The sequence below is a fragment of the Vulpes lagopus genome, chromosome 14, assembly GCF_018345385.1.
Source record: "Vulpes lagopus strain Blue_001 chromosome 14, ASM1834538v1, whole genome shotgun sequence".
Classification (NCBI taxonomy): Eukaryota; Metazoa; Chordata; class Mammalia; order Carnivora; family Canidae; genus Vulpes; species Vulpes lagopus.
The window spans coordinates 20,906,138-20,923,339 of record NC_054837.1 but is presented as its reverse complement, the minus strand read 5'-3'; the positions used below and the strand labels follow the sequence as shown (position 1 = coordinate 20,923,339).

Here is a 17,202-nt window from a genome sequence, read left to right as displayed (position 1 = left end):
AGAAAATATCACAAATTTACTACTAGAACAGAGATAGATTGCCAGTCATCTTTTCCTTTTCTATAGCTTCTAGATCTGCCACTATGACCCCATATAATTACTTTTATAATTATTAAATAACAAAGAGTTATACAAAATATGAAATTCAGATTCTTGCTTTATTTTATATGTGTGTTTTTGTGTGCATAAAGAAGTGCATCCGTGTGTGTGTGTGTGTGTGTGTGTGTGTGTGTATGAGCCTGGGTATATACATGAAATTTCTTTGATCTTCATTCTTGTTTTTTGTAACACTTGGGGCATCTATTTGAAATCTCTTTCCAGACTTAGATAAATCTCCAGAACACGGGTACATCACTCTGCAAACATAACATGGCATGCTACAGGACAGGACATGTATATTTCCAATGTAAATAAAATATTGAGGACTCGAGTGGCCATCAGACCCTCTTGTGCCCTTGGCCTTGGAGAGAGGCTGAGCTGCCTATGAGTGCAGCAACGGAAGGAGCATTAGTCCTTGCCACTGAATACATCCCAAGAATGCTAGACATTAAATCTAGCAACCAATCCAGAAATTAAGTCTAGAAATCAGGTGCCAGAAAACAAGAGAGCTGTGTGCTGAGACCAAAATCCAGACCTCAGGGCCCCGGACAGGCAGATATTAAGAAGTTACCAACAGACGGTGACACACCAGTCCCTACCACAACTCCCACACTATCGCCAACCAAGGGTGTCCCATTGCAGAGCCTAATCCTATGGCTTTACAGGACTGAGTAAATACATGTTCATGAAATATGCTGACCATGGATTGCACCTGAATTTGGGTTGAGCATGCCTTCTAAAAGAAGATAAAGATGTCCTCCTAAAAGGCAGAAGGAATGGGCACTGACCTTATCAGAGAGGCTCTCAGCTTTCAGCTTCTGTTCTTTGAGGGCCTGCTGCAGAGCAAGAATCTCAGCCTTGTGCTCCTTCACCGCCAGCTCTACCACCTGGCGTGATTCGGTGATCCGCTGGTCGGCCCTCGCTCTGCAGGAAAAGCACAGGCCCATTTCAAAAGCCCCACCATCACCAATCTAGGAAAAGTAAGTGGGCCCATCTCTAACTCCCATAAGCAACCAAACAGGCTACAGGGTGGAGAGATGCCCAACCTGGATTCCTAGTTTCAAATTATGTCTTGCTTTCTGATTGCTTACAGAGCAAAGATTTGACCCACTTTAGACCATGGGTAAAAATACTCTTAATAGGTAATGTTCCTGTGAGTACTCACTTGGAAAGGCTGAAGGGGAAAAGGCAATTTTCCAAAAGCAACTAGATTGAATAGGATATAGCAAGACTGTCACTGCCTCCCATGGGACTGGAAATGGAAATGGGTCCCCCTGAAGGACCACAGGTGTAGAGGACAACAGGAGGCTCCAATCAAACAAACATTTCCTCTCCTTAAAGTATATGCAGTAAGTTAAGTCCTGGGGATGCTCATTTGGAAACTGAAACCCAAATCTGATGAATTTATCTATAAATAAGGTTAGAGAATAGAAAAAACTAGAAGCAAGATAGAAAAATTGCTGCCCTTCCCCATTTAGGTCTTTTGCTACTTCCATACCTGGGCTTATAGTCTCCTCTACTGGCTGCTGCTCTCCTCCCCCTATCTTACTCGGCCTTCAAGGATAAACTCAAAAGGCCATGCCCTCCATAAAAACTTGGTCAATTTCTCCTTTTACAAGGAAGCTCTCCTTGCTCTGTATCCAAAGCATAAATATACTCCTCTCCTGGCACACCCCACTCACTATTTAAGGTGGTAAATATCCGAATGCATAATTCATCATCTCCATGTGACTTGCCTCTTGAGCACAAGAATTAAGAATTATATTTTACTCATCTTGGTATCCCACGTAACACCAAAATAGGGGGTTGGTGGGTAAGAAAGGAAAAGCCAAGATCTTTCACAACTGTCCCTGGAAGTATACATGAAATGTCTTCCTAAGCACAGCCCATAATTATACCTTCCATGTGTAGTTGTGTGTTTCTTGATGCTGAAGCTAGCTTCCGACCCTCAAATTGGTCTCTGAGGGATTCTAGAAACAGCTCAGATAGGAGCTTTACTCAAGGGCAGAAGGGAAGGGGATTGTGTGAAAGCAACCAGAATATACCATGAGGACTCAGGAGAAAGAAGAACAGGAGGTCTTAAACCAGCAGCCCCTCACATCAGCAAATACCCTGAGTGGGAGGATATCCAAAAAATGAGTATTTCTATCAGTGTCTTTTGAAATTTAAGGATTCTCATCTTTTGCCTCCAATCTTTTCTCATTTAACTGACTTAGCACACATTAAACACCCAACACATTTGGTTGAGTCTACTGTGGTCAAGTAAATGTGGGAAATACCAAAATGAGTCTGACAGTGTCCAACTAAATGAGACACATTTCTATGTACAGTTTATCTCACTGAAGGAGTTCTGAGTATCCCAAGAAGGTCAGTTTCAGAGGAAGGTGGTATAAGTGAGGTGACAAAGGATGGATATAACTCAGCTGTACACACATGAAGCCATGGGCTAACTCTGGCATGCAAGGTACCTTTGGGCACACTTAAAAACAGGGCCCATTCTTCAAGACCAGTTATTTCTATCTGTTGGTAAACTGTCATAATATACCCATTTCGTTAGAAAAAAACACTTGCTCACAAGAGCCCTAGAACTGTCATAATCAATCTTTGCATCTACCATGTCTTCAGTGTGAATGGCACCCCCTAGAGGTAGGAAGTATACTAGGATGACCAACCCATTCTAGTTTGCCCAAAAGTCTCCCAGTCTTAGCACCAAATGTATTGTATTCTAGAGATTCCTCTCAGCCCTGGGCAAGCTGGGACCATTGGTCACTCCGTTCATAATGCTCAGGTGACCCTGGTGAAGACACCTATCACTGGCTTTCTACAAACAGAAAGTCCCACCTGCTCTGCTTCTCAGTGTCCAGCATTCTCTGTAACTCTCGAACCCGACACTCAAATTGGGACTTCTCGTCACCAAGGACACTCCTCCATGCCTCCCACTGCCGCTCTTTTTCCAGCAGCTCATCATTCAGGGCCTCCAGGTCCATGACCTGTTCTTCCAGCATCGTGCAAGTAGTCTTCAGCGCCTCCATCGTCTGCAAATCAGTACCACTGAGTTGTGCCTTGTATCAAATGAGGATTTCCTAGATGTTACTTTTGTTGGATCAGTGTCAGAAAAGCACAAGTTTCTAACTACAATCTGAAATACGGTATATCTTCTTCTTCTACAGACCCAAGGAACCAGACAAAAATGGATAAAGGGCAATTTCTGCCACCATCTTAAAGGCAGAACCCAAAGCAAGGCAGGGGGAAGAGACTACACTTAAAAGTGGCTCACACTAGACTTCCAGACCATTCTATTTTACTTTCACACTTTTTAAAATCAAAATTAAGAGAACACACTTTGAAAAGTTACTTTTCCAAACCCCCAAGCCCTCAAAACATAGACATGGTAATGAAACAGAGCCCATTTAATGGATCCCTTAGGAGAGGTATACCAGGCACTTGCTCTAAAATCTAAAGGAATCAAAGTGTGTACCAGGGATCTCTGACACTGTTTACTATCCTTACTTGCTTCTGGCTGGTGAGCTGCATCTCCCTCTCCGTAATCTCACGGCGGAGATGGTCCACTTCACTTCGTAGCTGTACTATCTCATCGTTGGCACCGGAAGCCTCGTCGAGTTGTTTGGACAAGTAGAAATTTTGATTGTTGAGCTCAGCGTTGTCTTCAGTCAGCTGGTTTAGCTGCTCCTCCAGGTCTGTGATTACCTAAAAGAGGAAAGGGACCTCGCTCTATAACAAGCAAGTCATTTTGAAATAAGACACTGCTTCTAGAGCCATTGATTTTAGAACCTACGTGACACTGGCAATCGATGTGCCACTCACTTTTGCTTATCCAACCCTGGCATCCAAAGCCAAGCTCCCATGCCTGTCCACTTAGCACTAACACACACATGCTATGATGGAAAAAGAAAAGTCTCTGATTTTTTCTAACTTGGGGTCCATCTAGAAGATATGGCAAAAGCAAATCAGTCAAAAGTGATGTCATGTGGAAGGGGCCACTTTAAATGAGATCAAGTTAACAGACAATTATATGATGTGGAAAATGCAAGCCAAGGAAAGGCATCTAACAGACCAGTGTCACAATCAGCTAATGAAGCTACTAAGCCCATGGCACCATCCACAGGACATCAGAAGCAGAGATAGTCTTAGAAAGCGAAATAAAGTTCTTATCAAGAAGGACTGACTGCGAAGGACACCAAGAGTTATTTTAACATCTCAGCAATAAATTTAATTTCATGCAACAAAAGAAAAAAATTTAAAGGAAGCTTAGAATAACCCTGAAAATACTGTACTGTGGCATCACTTTAATGGTTTTTATTATACCATTAGCTCTCAAAAAATGAAAGGGCATGTATATGAAATTGTCATTTTATTGAGAGAGATTTAATCTGGCTTTGCTACATTATTTCCCTTATTTCCCTGCTCAGTGGCAGAATGACTTCGATTTCAGTGCATTTAGCTTCCCTATTCTCTTTGCTGAGGTTCAGTATCAGCGCTTGCAGAGAGCTTTTGTATATAATACTTTCGAAGTTTAAGGGAAATTTTCTAATAATAGTTGGAATGAGGCACACAGGCAGTATATTAAATTTTATGTAACAAAAAGAAGTATATTAAAAGGAAATGCCTTGAAGCCTACGGTTTATTAATTGATTCCAACTTCCAAACCTAGAGTAGACGTTTATGAAATGTTGCCACTGTTTCCATGACTAATTCCCTATTTTAGCCCCCCTTGATTATCAATTTAAAAAAATCTTCCCTAGGGATCCCTGGGTGGCGCAGCGGTTTGGCGCCTGCCTTTGGCCCAGGGCGTGATCCTGGAGACCCGGGATCGAATCCCACGTCGGGTTCCCAGTGCATGGAGCCTGCTTCTCCCTCTGCCTGTGTCTCTGCCTCTCTCCCTCTCTCTCTGTGTGTGACTATCATAAATAAAGAAAAATTATAAAAAAAATAAAAATAAATAAAAAAATAAAAAAATCTTCCCAGGCACATAGAATTAAAGAACATCGATTTAGCACATTTGTGCAGTGTGGCTCAGAAAACAGAGCTCTTTGTTTTGTTAACTGAGCTGATAAACTTTTAATGTATTAAGTGGTCTAGTAATTTGTATTTTAATGTCAAAAACCCTGTTAATTCCTAACAAATTGGTTTGTGGTGCACTGTCAGCTATAAGATGGAGAATAAAGGTAGTCTGGTTAGGTCCTTAGCCAGATCTCTTCTTTATCAGGGAAAAGTGGGGAAATGGGAAAAAAAAACCCTGCAAATTTGTTGTTCTACTGGGCAGTTACGCCTCAAAAGGATCCCTGGATCACCCTTCTGGTGACATGGTTAAATCTCCTAAAACCAGAAACAATGAAAAAACAATGCCCAGTAGTTCAACTGGTCTCTGTCTTCTATGTAGTAAACCCATTCCTTAAGATGGCTCTCATCCTAGACTGTAAATGCCTCCATTTACTGATGCTTCCTTCCAATTTCTCTGCACCATTCCTCCTCCAAAAAAACAGAGGCAAGCCAGCCTGGTAACTATACTTTCAAATGGAGCCTGTAACCCCAAATAAAGCCATCTTGAACTTTGCAGGGTTGGGCTCGCCATCCGTGATACAGAGGTAAATAATATATTTACTACTTCCTCTGTTTCTTTTTGTTTTGTTTTGTTTTGAATTTTCTTGCATACTTCTCTACCTTCATGTAGCCTGTGAAATACAAGGGAAAAAAATTATTGACCAAGACAATGCTTCATTTTAAAGATTATAATGATGCCTCTTGCAGAGCAAAGAGACTACAGAAAATCTGCTCACATAAGAATATACACGTTGCCAAAATAATTTGCTCACCACTTGAAGATGTACCTAAGCCCTTGGGCTCCCACTCCCTTTCTCCGATTTGTGGGAAAACTGTAATTTATTATTAACCCATTTCTGCTAACTCTTCTCCTTTCAAAATAGATGATAAAATGCTAAGGAAGCAATATTTGAAAAGCTCAATGAAGTGCTAAGTTTATGACTCTCACTTCAGTTGAGATGGGCCCACTGGAGTGGGAAGCATTCTTCTATTTCCCTATTCTCATCCAATTTTCAAGGGGTCTCACATCTCTGATTTCTACTTACAGTTTATGATTGTTAGTTCTATATTTTATCCTCTCTATTTTGCCCAATTGTCAAGAGGAGGTTTATGTGTTTGTGTGAAGCACCCAAACACTCATTAGAGCATTTTAACTCATTCAGACCTTTTATACATTCTTTCTGACCAAGTCATAACATATATTTAACTTGTGACTCTATTTTAAGGGGCTGGAGTTGTGATAGTTAGTATTAGACACATCCACATACACATTATTGAGTTTACAGATACTGAACTGACTTGGGACGTAGGCAGAAAATCAGTGGTCTCCAAGGTTTAAAAAAAAAATTTTTTTTAAGTATTGTGATAGGCAATCTGTGATTTTGAACCAGCTAATGTGCAAGGAGAATTCTTAGGTCTTCCATGAGTCTGATTCCATGAGTCCATGAGTGTATTCTCTCTACATCAAGAGCAAATGATCCGTTTACTATATTATAAGTCTGTTAACCTTTCAACCCTGAGGATATAAGTTAAAAAAGAGAAACTGAAAGGCTGACTCCATCTTAGCAGTGAGAAGAGGAGAGAGACAGCTTCCTGACACAGGGCCAATAGAGTCTTCTTATGATGCTGTTTTTGCAGATAAGAGATCATGATGTAGTTCTAAGAGAAAATAAGGATATAAAAAGTGATCTACACTCAGTGTCCAAGAAGAAAAAGAGAGCGAGAGAGAGGTCTCTATTTGGAGTTATCTGTTGCCTTTGAAGCAAACCTCATAGTTCTGAGCAAGAACTGTTTACCTCTCATACTTAATGAGAAGACCAGAAGAGAGAATGCTACTAGGTAAATGTTCAATAGCATGCTGAGGGTGAAGAAACCAGTCAGATAATGAGCATCAGGCTAAAAAGACACAGGGCTAAAGTCCTATTGGAATGTCTGGTTCCGTTTTAAAGGCTGAAGTCCTACTGGAATGTCTGGTTCCTTCTTGAAGGTAGTTATTTGCATATTATTTATTTTTAATCTTATAGCTGACAGATTGATTCATAATTAAAACTGTGTCATATGTTTGCCCACCAACTCCCCTCCAAAACAGACTTAGGTAGAGTTTTAAGTGCCAGATTGGATCAAATACTTTTTTTAAATCTCGTCAAAATATAGAAATGGTCTGAGCTGGAAAATCTTACTGTTCATAAGCTTTTGAAAAGCTGCTAACTGGGAGCTCCTATCAGCTGAGTTATTACAGGAGTTCCCACCAGTAACAAAGATGACATTTCCTTGCAGAGACAATCTCAGCACCAGTAAGAGAGAAGCATCCATCATGCCCTTCTGAAGTGTCTTTAAAGCAGCCTTTGAACTTGAAAAAGTGTAACGGAGATCTATTGCTGCCAAATGTGCTACAAGCAGTGATTTTCAAACTTTTTAAAGGGGCAGACCATTTTCTAAACAAAAGATGATCTCATAAAGCCAATATACTATGAATAGTAGCCAATACTGTTTAGCACTTTCTATGGACCAGGCCCTGTATAATCACTTGGATGTATCATCTACTTCTTGCAAGACACCCATGATGTAGGCATTAGCACCAAATTTCTGATTCTGTGACTTAGTGTTTCTTAAGTTTTACTGTTTCCGAAATGTGAATGCGTATTAGAACTAAGCAACTGTCTCTCTGCCCTCACCAAGCCCCCAAAGAGCAGCTATTAAATGAATTATGCATCTTATAATTGACAATATACTGGAATGGGGAATTTACAATGTCAGTGCCACTTTACGGGTAAACAGATGGAAGCTTGAGAGTTTAACATAACACAGGTTACAGAGGCTACTTTCGAATCAGAACCCAGTCTGATTCCAGAACACCTGGTTGGACACTAGCAACCCAGCTGTTATAGATGAAGTGTGTGTGTGTGGGGGGGGGTCACTCTTTCAGGTTCCCCCTCCCATTGGGAGAGTTCCCAAGGCTTCTCCACAGATACCAGAAGTAAAAAGCTAGGATTAGAAGTCACTGCTCCAGAAAAAAAGCAAATGTGAGGGATCAAGAGAATATAAAATTTACTTTACTTTAATATCTATTAAAAAACAATTCCTTGGGGTGCCTGGGTGGCTCAGTCAGTTAAGTGTCTGCTTCAGCTCAGGTCAGCTCAGGTCGTGATCCCAGGGTCCTGAGATGGAGCCCCACATTCGGCTCCCTGATCAGAGGGGAGTCTGCTTCTCCCTCTCCCTCTGCCCCTCCCGCTGCACATGCTCTGCTCTCTCTAGCTCACTCTCTCAAATAAAAAAATAAAATCTATTTTAAAAAAACAAAACAATCCTCTAATTTTTAAAATCTGGGGGAGGGAGGATTACAAAGGGGCACATGGAAACATTTGAGAGTAACAGATACACTCATTCGTTAACTTGATTGTCTTGCTGGTTTCACAGCTGTGTGTACACTTTCAAAACTCTTGAAGTTACCGTACTCCAAGCGTACTTCAATAAAGCGATAAAAAAGGTTTTTTTAAAAAGTTCTTAAGAATATATCATGCATGCGCGCACGTGCACACACACACACACACACACACACACACACACACATATTCTCAATGGAATATTATTCAGCCATGTACAAAGGAGGAGATTGTGCCATTTGCGACAACGTGGATGGACCTAGAGGATATTAGGCTAAGTGAAATAAGTCAGATAGAGATAGACAAGCACCATATGATTTCACTTAGATGCGGAATCTAAAAAACAAAACAGGGCAGCCCAGGTGGCTCAGCGGTTTAGCGGCACCTTCAGTCCAGGGCCTGATCTTGGAAACCCAGGATCAAGTCCCACGTCAGGCTCCCTGTATGGAGCCTGCTTCTCCCTCTGCCTGTGTCTCTGCCTCTCTCTCTCTGTCTCTCATGAATAAATAAATAAAATCTAATATATATGTGTGTGTGTGTGTGTGTGTGTGTGTATATATATATACACACAGCAGACCCATAAATATAGAGACCTGATGGTTGCCAGAAGGGAGGGGGGTGGAAGGCTGGGTAAAGTAGAGGAAAGAGAGTGGGAGATACAGACTTCCAGTTCTGAGATGAATAAGTCACAGGGATGAAAAGCACAGCATAGGGAATATAGTCAATGATATTATAATAGCATTGTATGGTGACAGATGGTAACTATACTTGTGGTGAGCCTCGCATAATATATAGAGTTGTTGAATCACTATGCTATAGACCAAAAGCTAATGTAATATTGTGTGTCAACTATACTTCAATTAAAAAAAAAAAAAAAAACCTGTTATGCCAAAAGACTAAAAAAAGAGAAAACTCCAGATGAAGGATTAACGATGTACACACTTAAAACATATCCAAGTTTATTTTAGGAAAAAATAGTAATATAAAAAAATCACCATCATAAAATGATCTATGTTTTATTCAGTGATCACTTATGAGCATGCATGTAATATAAGCAAATAACTCATACGTAAACTAAGAAACTGAGACAGTAAGAAACTTAAAAAGTAGGGGCACAAGAATATAGGAACAGAATGCATCAACTCCTCAAGGAATAGAGGCAGTATGAAGAAATAAGGAGATATTTGTGAGGCAGGCCTATCCCTGATGCAGCCATCAGCAATGGGAAATACCAAAATTTATCTGCCAGGTACCCACTAGAATCAAACAGGCATATTTCATGACCTACTAGCTACTCCACTGTTGGGTATATGCTCTTCAGAAACAGGTGCTTAGAGCCACCAAAGGACTTGTGAAACAGTGCTTCCTGACAGCTGTGTTCCTAATGGCAGCAATTCAAATTCCATCAGCAGGAGAATAGATAAATGAACTCCAGTTCTACATGTCCACTGGCAACGCTACACCATAATTAATGAAAAGGAACACATTCTTGATGTTTTCAACCACACAGATGAACCCCATGGACAATTTAAGTAAAAAAAAAAAAAGCTAAGCTCAAGAGAGCACATCCTCTGTGATTCCATTTGTCTGAAGTTCAAGAACAGGCCAAACTGATTTCTGGTATTAGAACTGTGGCCACCCTTTGGGCAAAGAATGATGAAAAGAAGGGGACATGAGAGAGCCTGTTGGAGGCTAAAAAAAAAAATGTTCTGGATCTTGAACTATGTTGTGGCTACACCGTTGTCTATATGGTGTAAAAATTTCATTGGACTGTACCCATAAGATTAGTGCACTGTATGCATTTTACAGTGTGTGTTTTATACCTAAAATGGGGGGGGGGCACACACTCTTAAGATAACGTCCCATTTATAGTAGGTAAAGAGTAAAGAAAGAGTTCATTATAAGACAATAAAATATGTATGTGGGGAGTACAGTGTGGTTGTTTCCAGAAATTCACAGATGCAAATAATACAAATGGAGACAAGTTCACTGAAGATCAAGAAGGTAATAAAGTGATGAAAGTACCAAAGAAAGGAGGTAGATCCACAAATAAGGACAACATCCTATCTCCTGAAGGAGCCTATTTCAATCCTTTGCTCCAATAGGAAACAGAATGAGCTTCCGCTGTTACATAGCCCACGTTACATAGCCCATGCATAATGCTTCTCTGCTCACCATTTACTTCTCTCCATATAAATGAAATCTCCCAAAGAGCCACAGAGTTTTATTCTTCCCAGTAGTAAGTTAAAATTTCTAGGTCCATAGAACTTGCTGGACTTTCCTCTGCACAGCACCTGGCTGGGACTAACACCTGTTGGCACTAGCCTTGGAATCTTTACATTGGGGTGGGAGCTGCCCTGGCACTTGTGTTGCAGCTACTGAAGCCTATGCAGTGAGAATTGTTTCCCCCACTCCAACTATCCTACCTCAAACATAAAGAATGGTTTAGAATTTTTAAAACTGATGAGAACCTAAGAAACTGGAGTTATCTGGGGCTCAGAAACTCCACATCAGTTTGGCCACTGATTATTGCTTCAAGATGAAAGTTTATAATAACAAATCAGTCAGTTGATATTATAAGAGATGCTCTCTCTTCCCTCTCAGTTTTTAGTCTCATGTTATTTTAAGCAGCTTTAGGTTTAATACTCACAGTACAGCTGTTACGAAGGGCATCAAATTTGCGCTGGATTTCATCTCTATGTGCCTAAAAAGTAAGAAGTCGATTGTAAATTTTTCATAGTGTAGGATACAACTCTACATGCTATGGGTCAAATAAAGAAAAGAGCAATTGACCTAGAAAGCCAAGAATGCTGCTGAAGCCTCTCAAATATCTGGTTTTCAAAGAACTATTAAGTCATGTCCAACATCAGAAATTAAAGTTACAGAAATACATGATACTGTGTTAATAACACTTGACTACTTAGACCACACATGCATGTACAGACACTTAACATTTGTATTAATGCCCAGGGGGGGCTTTGGAAGAAAAGAAAATTAAAGGAGGAAGTTTTTACTCTCGTTACTTTGTTTACTCTTCTTAACCTTTGCCTCTTCCTTCCAGTTGACCCCTCCTTAGTATACTCCCTGAGAGACACACACATGCAGGCAGATACATACACACACACACACACACACACACACACACACACACACACACACAAAGGACAACAGCCAAGACAAACTAGAGACTTTTTTTGTTGTTAATCAAAAGCTGCTGAGATTCAGAAACCCCACATTGACCTTGAAATAAGCAGAAAGCCTTTCTCCAAGGTAGAATTACTCTGAAACAGCAGCATTTGTTTATCTGGCACTCAAGGACTTTCTGAAGACACGCAATACACCATACACTGTGGCGCAATATGGCATATGTGGAGTTACCACCATTCAGTGAGGGAGGCTAAAAAGTTGATGAGTGCATGATTACCAACAGTGACAAATGCTATGAAAGAAACAAACGAGGTGCAGGAAAAAAGGATAAGGGGGATAGAAAGGAACTTACTTAGATGGGGTAACCAAGGAGGGCTTCTCTGAGGAGGTGACTTACATTGACACCTGTAAGATGATAAGGAACCAGCCATGCAAAGAACAGGAAAAGGCAGAGGGCAAAAATCTTGAAGCAAGAAAGGGTTTGATACATTTGATAAACAAAAAAAGGCCTGAGTGGCTATTTAAACTTCAAGTTGTGACCCAAGAGCAAGCGTGACAAGTGGACTACTTTTCTGTTTTTTGTTTTGTTTAAATAAACAGAATGGAACAGAAAACAATGGGATGTACTGTGGATAGTGAGGCACTGTCACTATCTTCTGTTTCAAATACCATAATTCATCAAATTTCGGATGCTGTCAAGACATTGCCATTTTATGTGACATTAGGGAAAACAGGGTGCTGTTGACTAAACTATGACATGTCCACATGTTTATATGTCCACATGACTGAAGAGTCATATACCAACTATACGATACCTCCTGATTTGAAATACCTTAGAATCAATGAAGAGGTGTGTGTGTGCACACGATTGTAAGGTAAATGTATTTTTGCTAGGTAGTAGTCAAATAATTTTTGGCTAAAGGAAAAAGTGGCCCAAGATTATGGTAGAGAGGCAGGCAGGGATCAAAAATCTTAAAGGGCCAGAATGGAGTTTGAGTTTCATTCAAATACATTAACTGGAAGCCAATGGAGATTTTAAGAAGTAGAGTGAAATGACTCAGCTGTCATTTTGTGGATGTTGTGAGGAAGAGCAGATCAAAATAGGATGAAGGTTGAAAGGAGTAGGGAAACTATTGAGGAGGTTGTTGTTGTCCTTCAATGAGGAGTAGATGGTGGCTTGGAGGATGATGGTGGCAAAAGACTGAAAGAAGTGGACTGAAGTGAGATCTCCTTTGGAAGTACAGGTAGTAAGATTTGCTGATAGACATTGGGAAAGGAAAGGAAAAGGATGCCCTCACAGACCTTTACTTGAGGGACAGGGTAGACTGTAGCACCACAGCTTAGCTATGAAAGCCCAGAGAAGAATCTAATTTGAGGTAGAAATAAAAGTAGTCCTCTTAAAAACAAAAACAAAAATAGTCTCCATCAGGTCTATAAGACAGTTAAGTCAAAAATTTTAGAGCTGTGATATATTCCTTAGTACACCTATCTTGCCATAAATATTATAAATTTATAACAGCAGATAGACACCGCAGGGAAAAAATGAGTGAGCTTGAATATACAGCAATAGAAACTACCCAAAATGAAATACACAAAGAAAGACTTTTTAAAAAAAATGAATGGAGTATCAATGTGCTATGAGACAACTTTGAACAGCCTAATATACATGTAATTGAGACCTTAGAAGAGGGCAGGGGTCAGACAGAAATAAAAACATTTGAAGAAATATGGCCACAGATTTTCCAAAGGTGATGAAAACCATAAACCCACAGATGCAAAAAGTTCAAAGAACCCCAAGCACAAGAAACACTAATTATGCTATCACATAATTATCAAACTGCTTCAAACCAGTAATAAAGAGAAAAAGCTTAAAGCCAGTCAGAGAAAAAAAGACAAGTTACATATAGAGAAACAAAGAGAAGACCGATTCCTCACCAGGGGGTAGGTGAGAAAAGGGGAGCGGAGGTGAAGCAAGGTAGAAGACAGTAGAGTAGTATCTTTAAAGAACTGAATTTAAAAAAAAAAAATCTGGCAACTTAAATTCTATACCCAGCACAAATATCCTTCAAAAATGAAGGGGAAATAAAAGACTTTTTCAAGTATAAAAAAGCTGAAGGAATTTGTCACTTACAGTCTAAGAAATGGTAAAGGAAGTCCTTCAGTCAGGCAGAAGGAAAGTGACAACCAGAAATATAAATCCACACAAAAGAATGAAAAGCACTGGGGAAAAGGTTTTTTTAAAAAGTTGCATAAAAGAGATTCATAAACAAAAATTTATTGAGAATCAACTCCCCACATACTTAGCTCATATTTTTTAAGGACTAATCTATCAGGACATTATTTTTCCCCAAGATCAATCTGCTTTATGCCTAGCAATAATACAAGAGATTTACTGATTTAATGGGGCATGAATAACACTTATCCAAAGTAGGAACATGGCATTATCACTGAAGTCAGATGGCAATCCTCTTTGAAGGTAAAATGCAATGAAGTGCCATCATTATGGCTTTTATTACTGACTGTGAATTATACACACAAAATGTAGAACTAATCCTGTTATGACGGCTGGAGCATCTATAAGCATTTAACAATTACTCAACTGATCTCCGCAAGAAAACGTCAAGAAATATGTTTTATGTTTCTTTCAAATAAGTTGTAAAATAAATGCACAAAAAAGCAAAAGGTCACATAATAGTGTGTATAAAGATAGTAAAATGCATAAGACAGTTTTTAGATTCTCTCAATGAAATATCTGAGGGTTAATTAGGTGTCAGGTGCTACAGGAATAAATATTTACACTCTTCAAAGGACTTTACGAGCTTTTACGAGCTTTTGTTCATATGGATTATATTTATCTATCTTTACCACTTAAGAAAGGAAAATGGAGGGCTTTTTTCCCCAAATACTTATTATTTCTTTTTTTTTTTTTTTTTTTTTTTTTTTACTTATTATTTCTTTTAAAACAACATTGCTCTTGCACCATCAGTGCAAATGTTCGCACAATTAAAAATGCCAAATGACATCTTAGCATTATTATGAAAATAATTTGAATTTGGGGAACCCCCTAGGAATCCACCAATCCCACTTTGAGAACCCCTGACCTAAGGGTTAGGTGCCAATCAGGGAGAATGCACAGGCTGCAACCTGAAGCAGCACTATTTTTGGGGATTACTCATGTCTTCATTAGTTTTAAAGCCAGTTATAAGAGGAAGAAAGAAAAGAGACTTATAATGCAGTCTTGATGAGAGAGAAGTATCTGCATAACTAGAGAAAGGAAACCAGTGTTTAGATGTCTGACCATCTTCTGGAATCTATGGTCAGGGTTCTAGAACACTCAGGCTTCCACACATCCATTCCTTTCCCTGTGAAGACAGGCACCCAACAAGACTGTCACCTCACAGGTCCCAATTTTAGATCTTGCTTATCGTACCAATGGCTTGCTTATTAAATACAGAGATTGATATTTATGTAAAACAAATGAAAGTATGCATTGACCCATGATTTTAACAAATTGAAGATCCCATGGTCACACTATGCTGGGAGAGCTCCTTTCATTGATGTCTCTAGTTTTAGACTTTTGATTACTCAGCATTAGTCATTTAACCAGATCAGTAAAAGAGTGTGACGACAGCGATATGAAGAGTGTGTCGTGGGGCCATGCTCATGTATACAGAGCCTATGCTATGCTTCTATGCTGTGGCCCCCATTCGGAGTGAAACTTATATCTGCCTAAAGTATGTAGACTCAAATTCTCTTCCTTAGGTAAAGGGATGGAGTCTTAAATATCAAGTCAGGTGGAAAATTCTTTCTCCAAAAAGCACTGAAGCACCTTAAAAGCATGGCTTTTTGTTTCAGTATGACTCCTGTGGGCCTCCAGCTTGACTCATTCTTAGCTTTTGAAGGCCAGTGAATCTCCATGCAAACACAACTGATGGGAGTGGGTAGCAAGAAAACATCTTGGAGACCAACAAGTGGTTTCCCAAGGGACCCGGCCACGCTTCTTCAATGGAGAGTGTCAACTGAACTGTGCTTCATCTAATTTGCTCCAGTGGCAGAGGCCAGAGTAATTTCTCCCTTCCCTGGTTAGGAGGTGGTGGCCCCTGAAAATGAAGCAGTAATAGCCCATTTGACTATTTCCTTTTACTGATAAATCAGCCTGCTATGAAGTTCACAGACCTCCTAGGAGATCATTTTAGATCCAACTGATTTAATGTGGCTGCTGCTTATGTGAGGCCTGAGCAATGAGACAAAGTCTGGGTACCACCCCTGTGGCCATTTCCTCTTTCTCTTGGAAAATACAGTCTTCAGAAGAAAGCCACTCAGGCAACAGCCACATGCGGTCCAAAACCAGGGATATAATCCAAGGAAGGAGAGAGGAAAACCCACAGCCTCAAAACTGGACGAGGCAAGGTGATAGAGGATTTGGTTGCTGCTTGATAGGCTACAAACAGCTGTGAGGTTTTTTTTTTCCTGCCATCACTTTGAAAAAGCCCTATTTTCCAAGGCATCTTCATCTGCAAGAGTGCTAGAGCCCTAGTTTCTAGACTTAGGGAGGTTTGTTTCTTTATTTTTTCATAAGATGCTCTGAGGCAGTGATCTCATCTGACTAAATTAAGTCGTGACTTGCTGCTGTGAAGGCTTCCAGCAGCCATTAGACACAGCACATTCCAACCAGCAGCAATACAGGATTTAAAGACTAATTTCCCCACAGATAAACAGCAGTGACACATGCTCTATTTTATATCCTTCTCCTTCTGAATGGCCAGGATAAGATGCATAGCCACCACCACCCCTCCCAATTCCAACAGAGCAGTGAGATAAATGTGTCCTTCTCTCATGCTCCAAAGTAAAAGGATTTGAGGAAATAACAGGCCAATCTCCTGGGGAGAAATGGCTAAAGACACAATACTAGGCACATGTCAAGGACTCATTGAGTATACATTCGATCACTGATGTCTCCTTCTCCTTCTTTCAGAGTGTGGATGGTCTGGATGGGTCTGGGGGTGGGGAAGATATTAATATATAAAGCATCCAATATAATAGTGGCTGAATTAGGTGCATCCTTTAGCAGCTAAGAAATGTTATCTGGCTGGCTCTCGCCCCATCCACCCAATTCCAGAAAGCACATAGCCTTCTGGACATGCATTCTTTTATATTAATTTCATCCTACCTCCATATTTTTCTTTTGTAGACTTATTTTCTCCTGCCCTTTTCTTTTTTTATCTTGTTGTACTGTTTTGTTTCAAAATGGATTCAGAGCAATTTGGAAGGATATAAGGCAGAGGATAAATAAAGAGATATCGTGACTGTTTCTTTTCCAAACCAAGTATTGGGGGCCCATGGTATATCACACAGTAAGTGTTCTCATTGAGACAATAGAAATTAAGGTTGCAATCAATATCTGACCTTGGCATAAGTCCTGGAAAATCTTGGATGCACTTGCCCCATCTATATAGGAGTTACTCTATCCCCAGAGTCATGGAAGCTCCTGTGTCCTAGACTGGTCCATAAG

At 40.0% G+C, this 17,202-nt stretch overlaps 1 protein-coding gene across 5 annotated transcripts in view; it reads right to left on the bottom strand.

Annotated features, from left to right (window-relative positions):
* Positions 1 to 17,202, bottom strand: part of CIT (citron rho-interacting serine/threonine kinase) — a 168,275-nt gene that overhangs the window by 36,707 nt on the left and 114,366 nt on the right. For 3 of the 5 annotated variants that reach the window (XM_041729458.1, XM_041729460.1, XM_041729462.1), the window contains 4 exons: positions 11,194 to 11,247; positions 3,610 to 3,807; positions 2,941 to 3,161; positions 888 to 1,023 (listed from right to left, as the gene is read on the bottom strand). In XM_041729458.1, the coding sequence (XP_041585392.1) occupies positions 888 to 1,023; positions 2,941 to 3,161; positions 3,610 to 3,807; positions 11,194 to 11,247 (609 nt within the window). The remainder of the gene's footprint in view (positions 1 to 887; positions 1,024 to 2,940; positions 3,162 to 3,609; positions 3,808 to 11,193; positions 11,248 to 17,202) is intronic. The other 2 variants (XM_041729459.1, XM_041729461.1) reach the window with 1 other exon arrangement.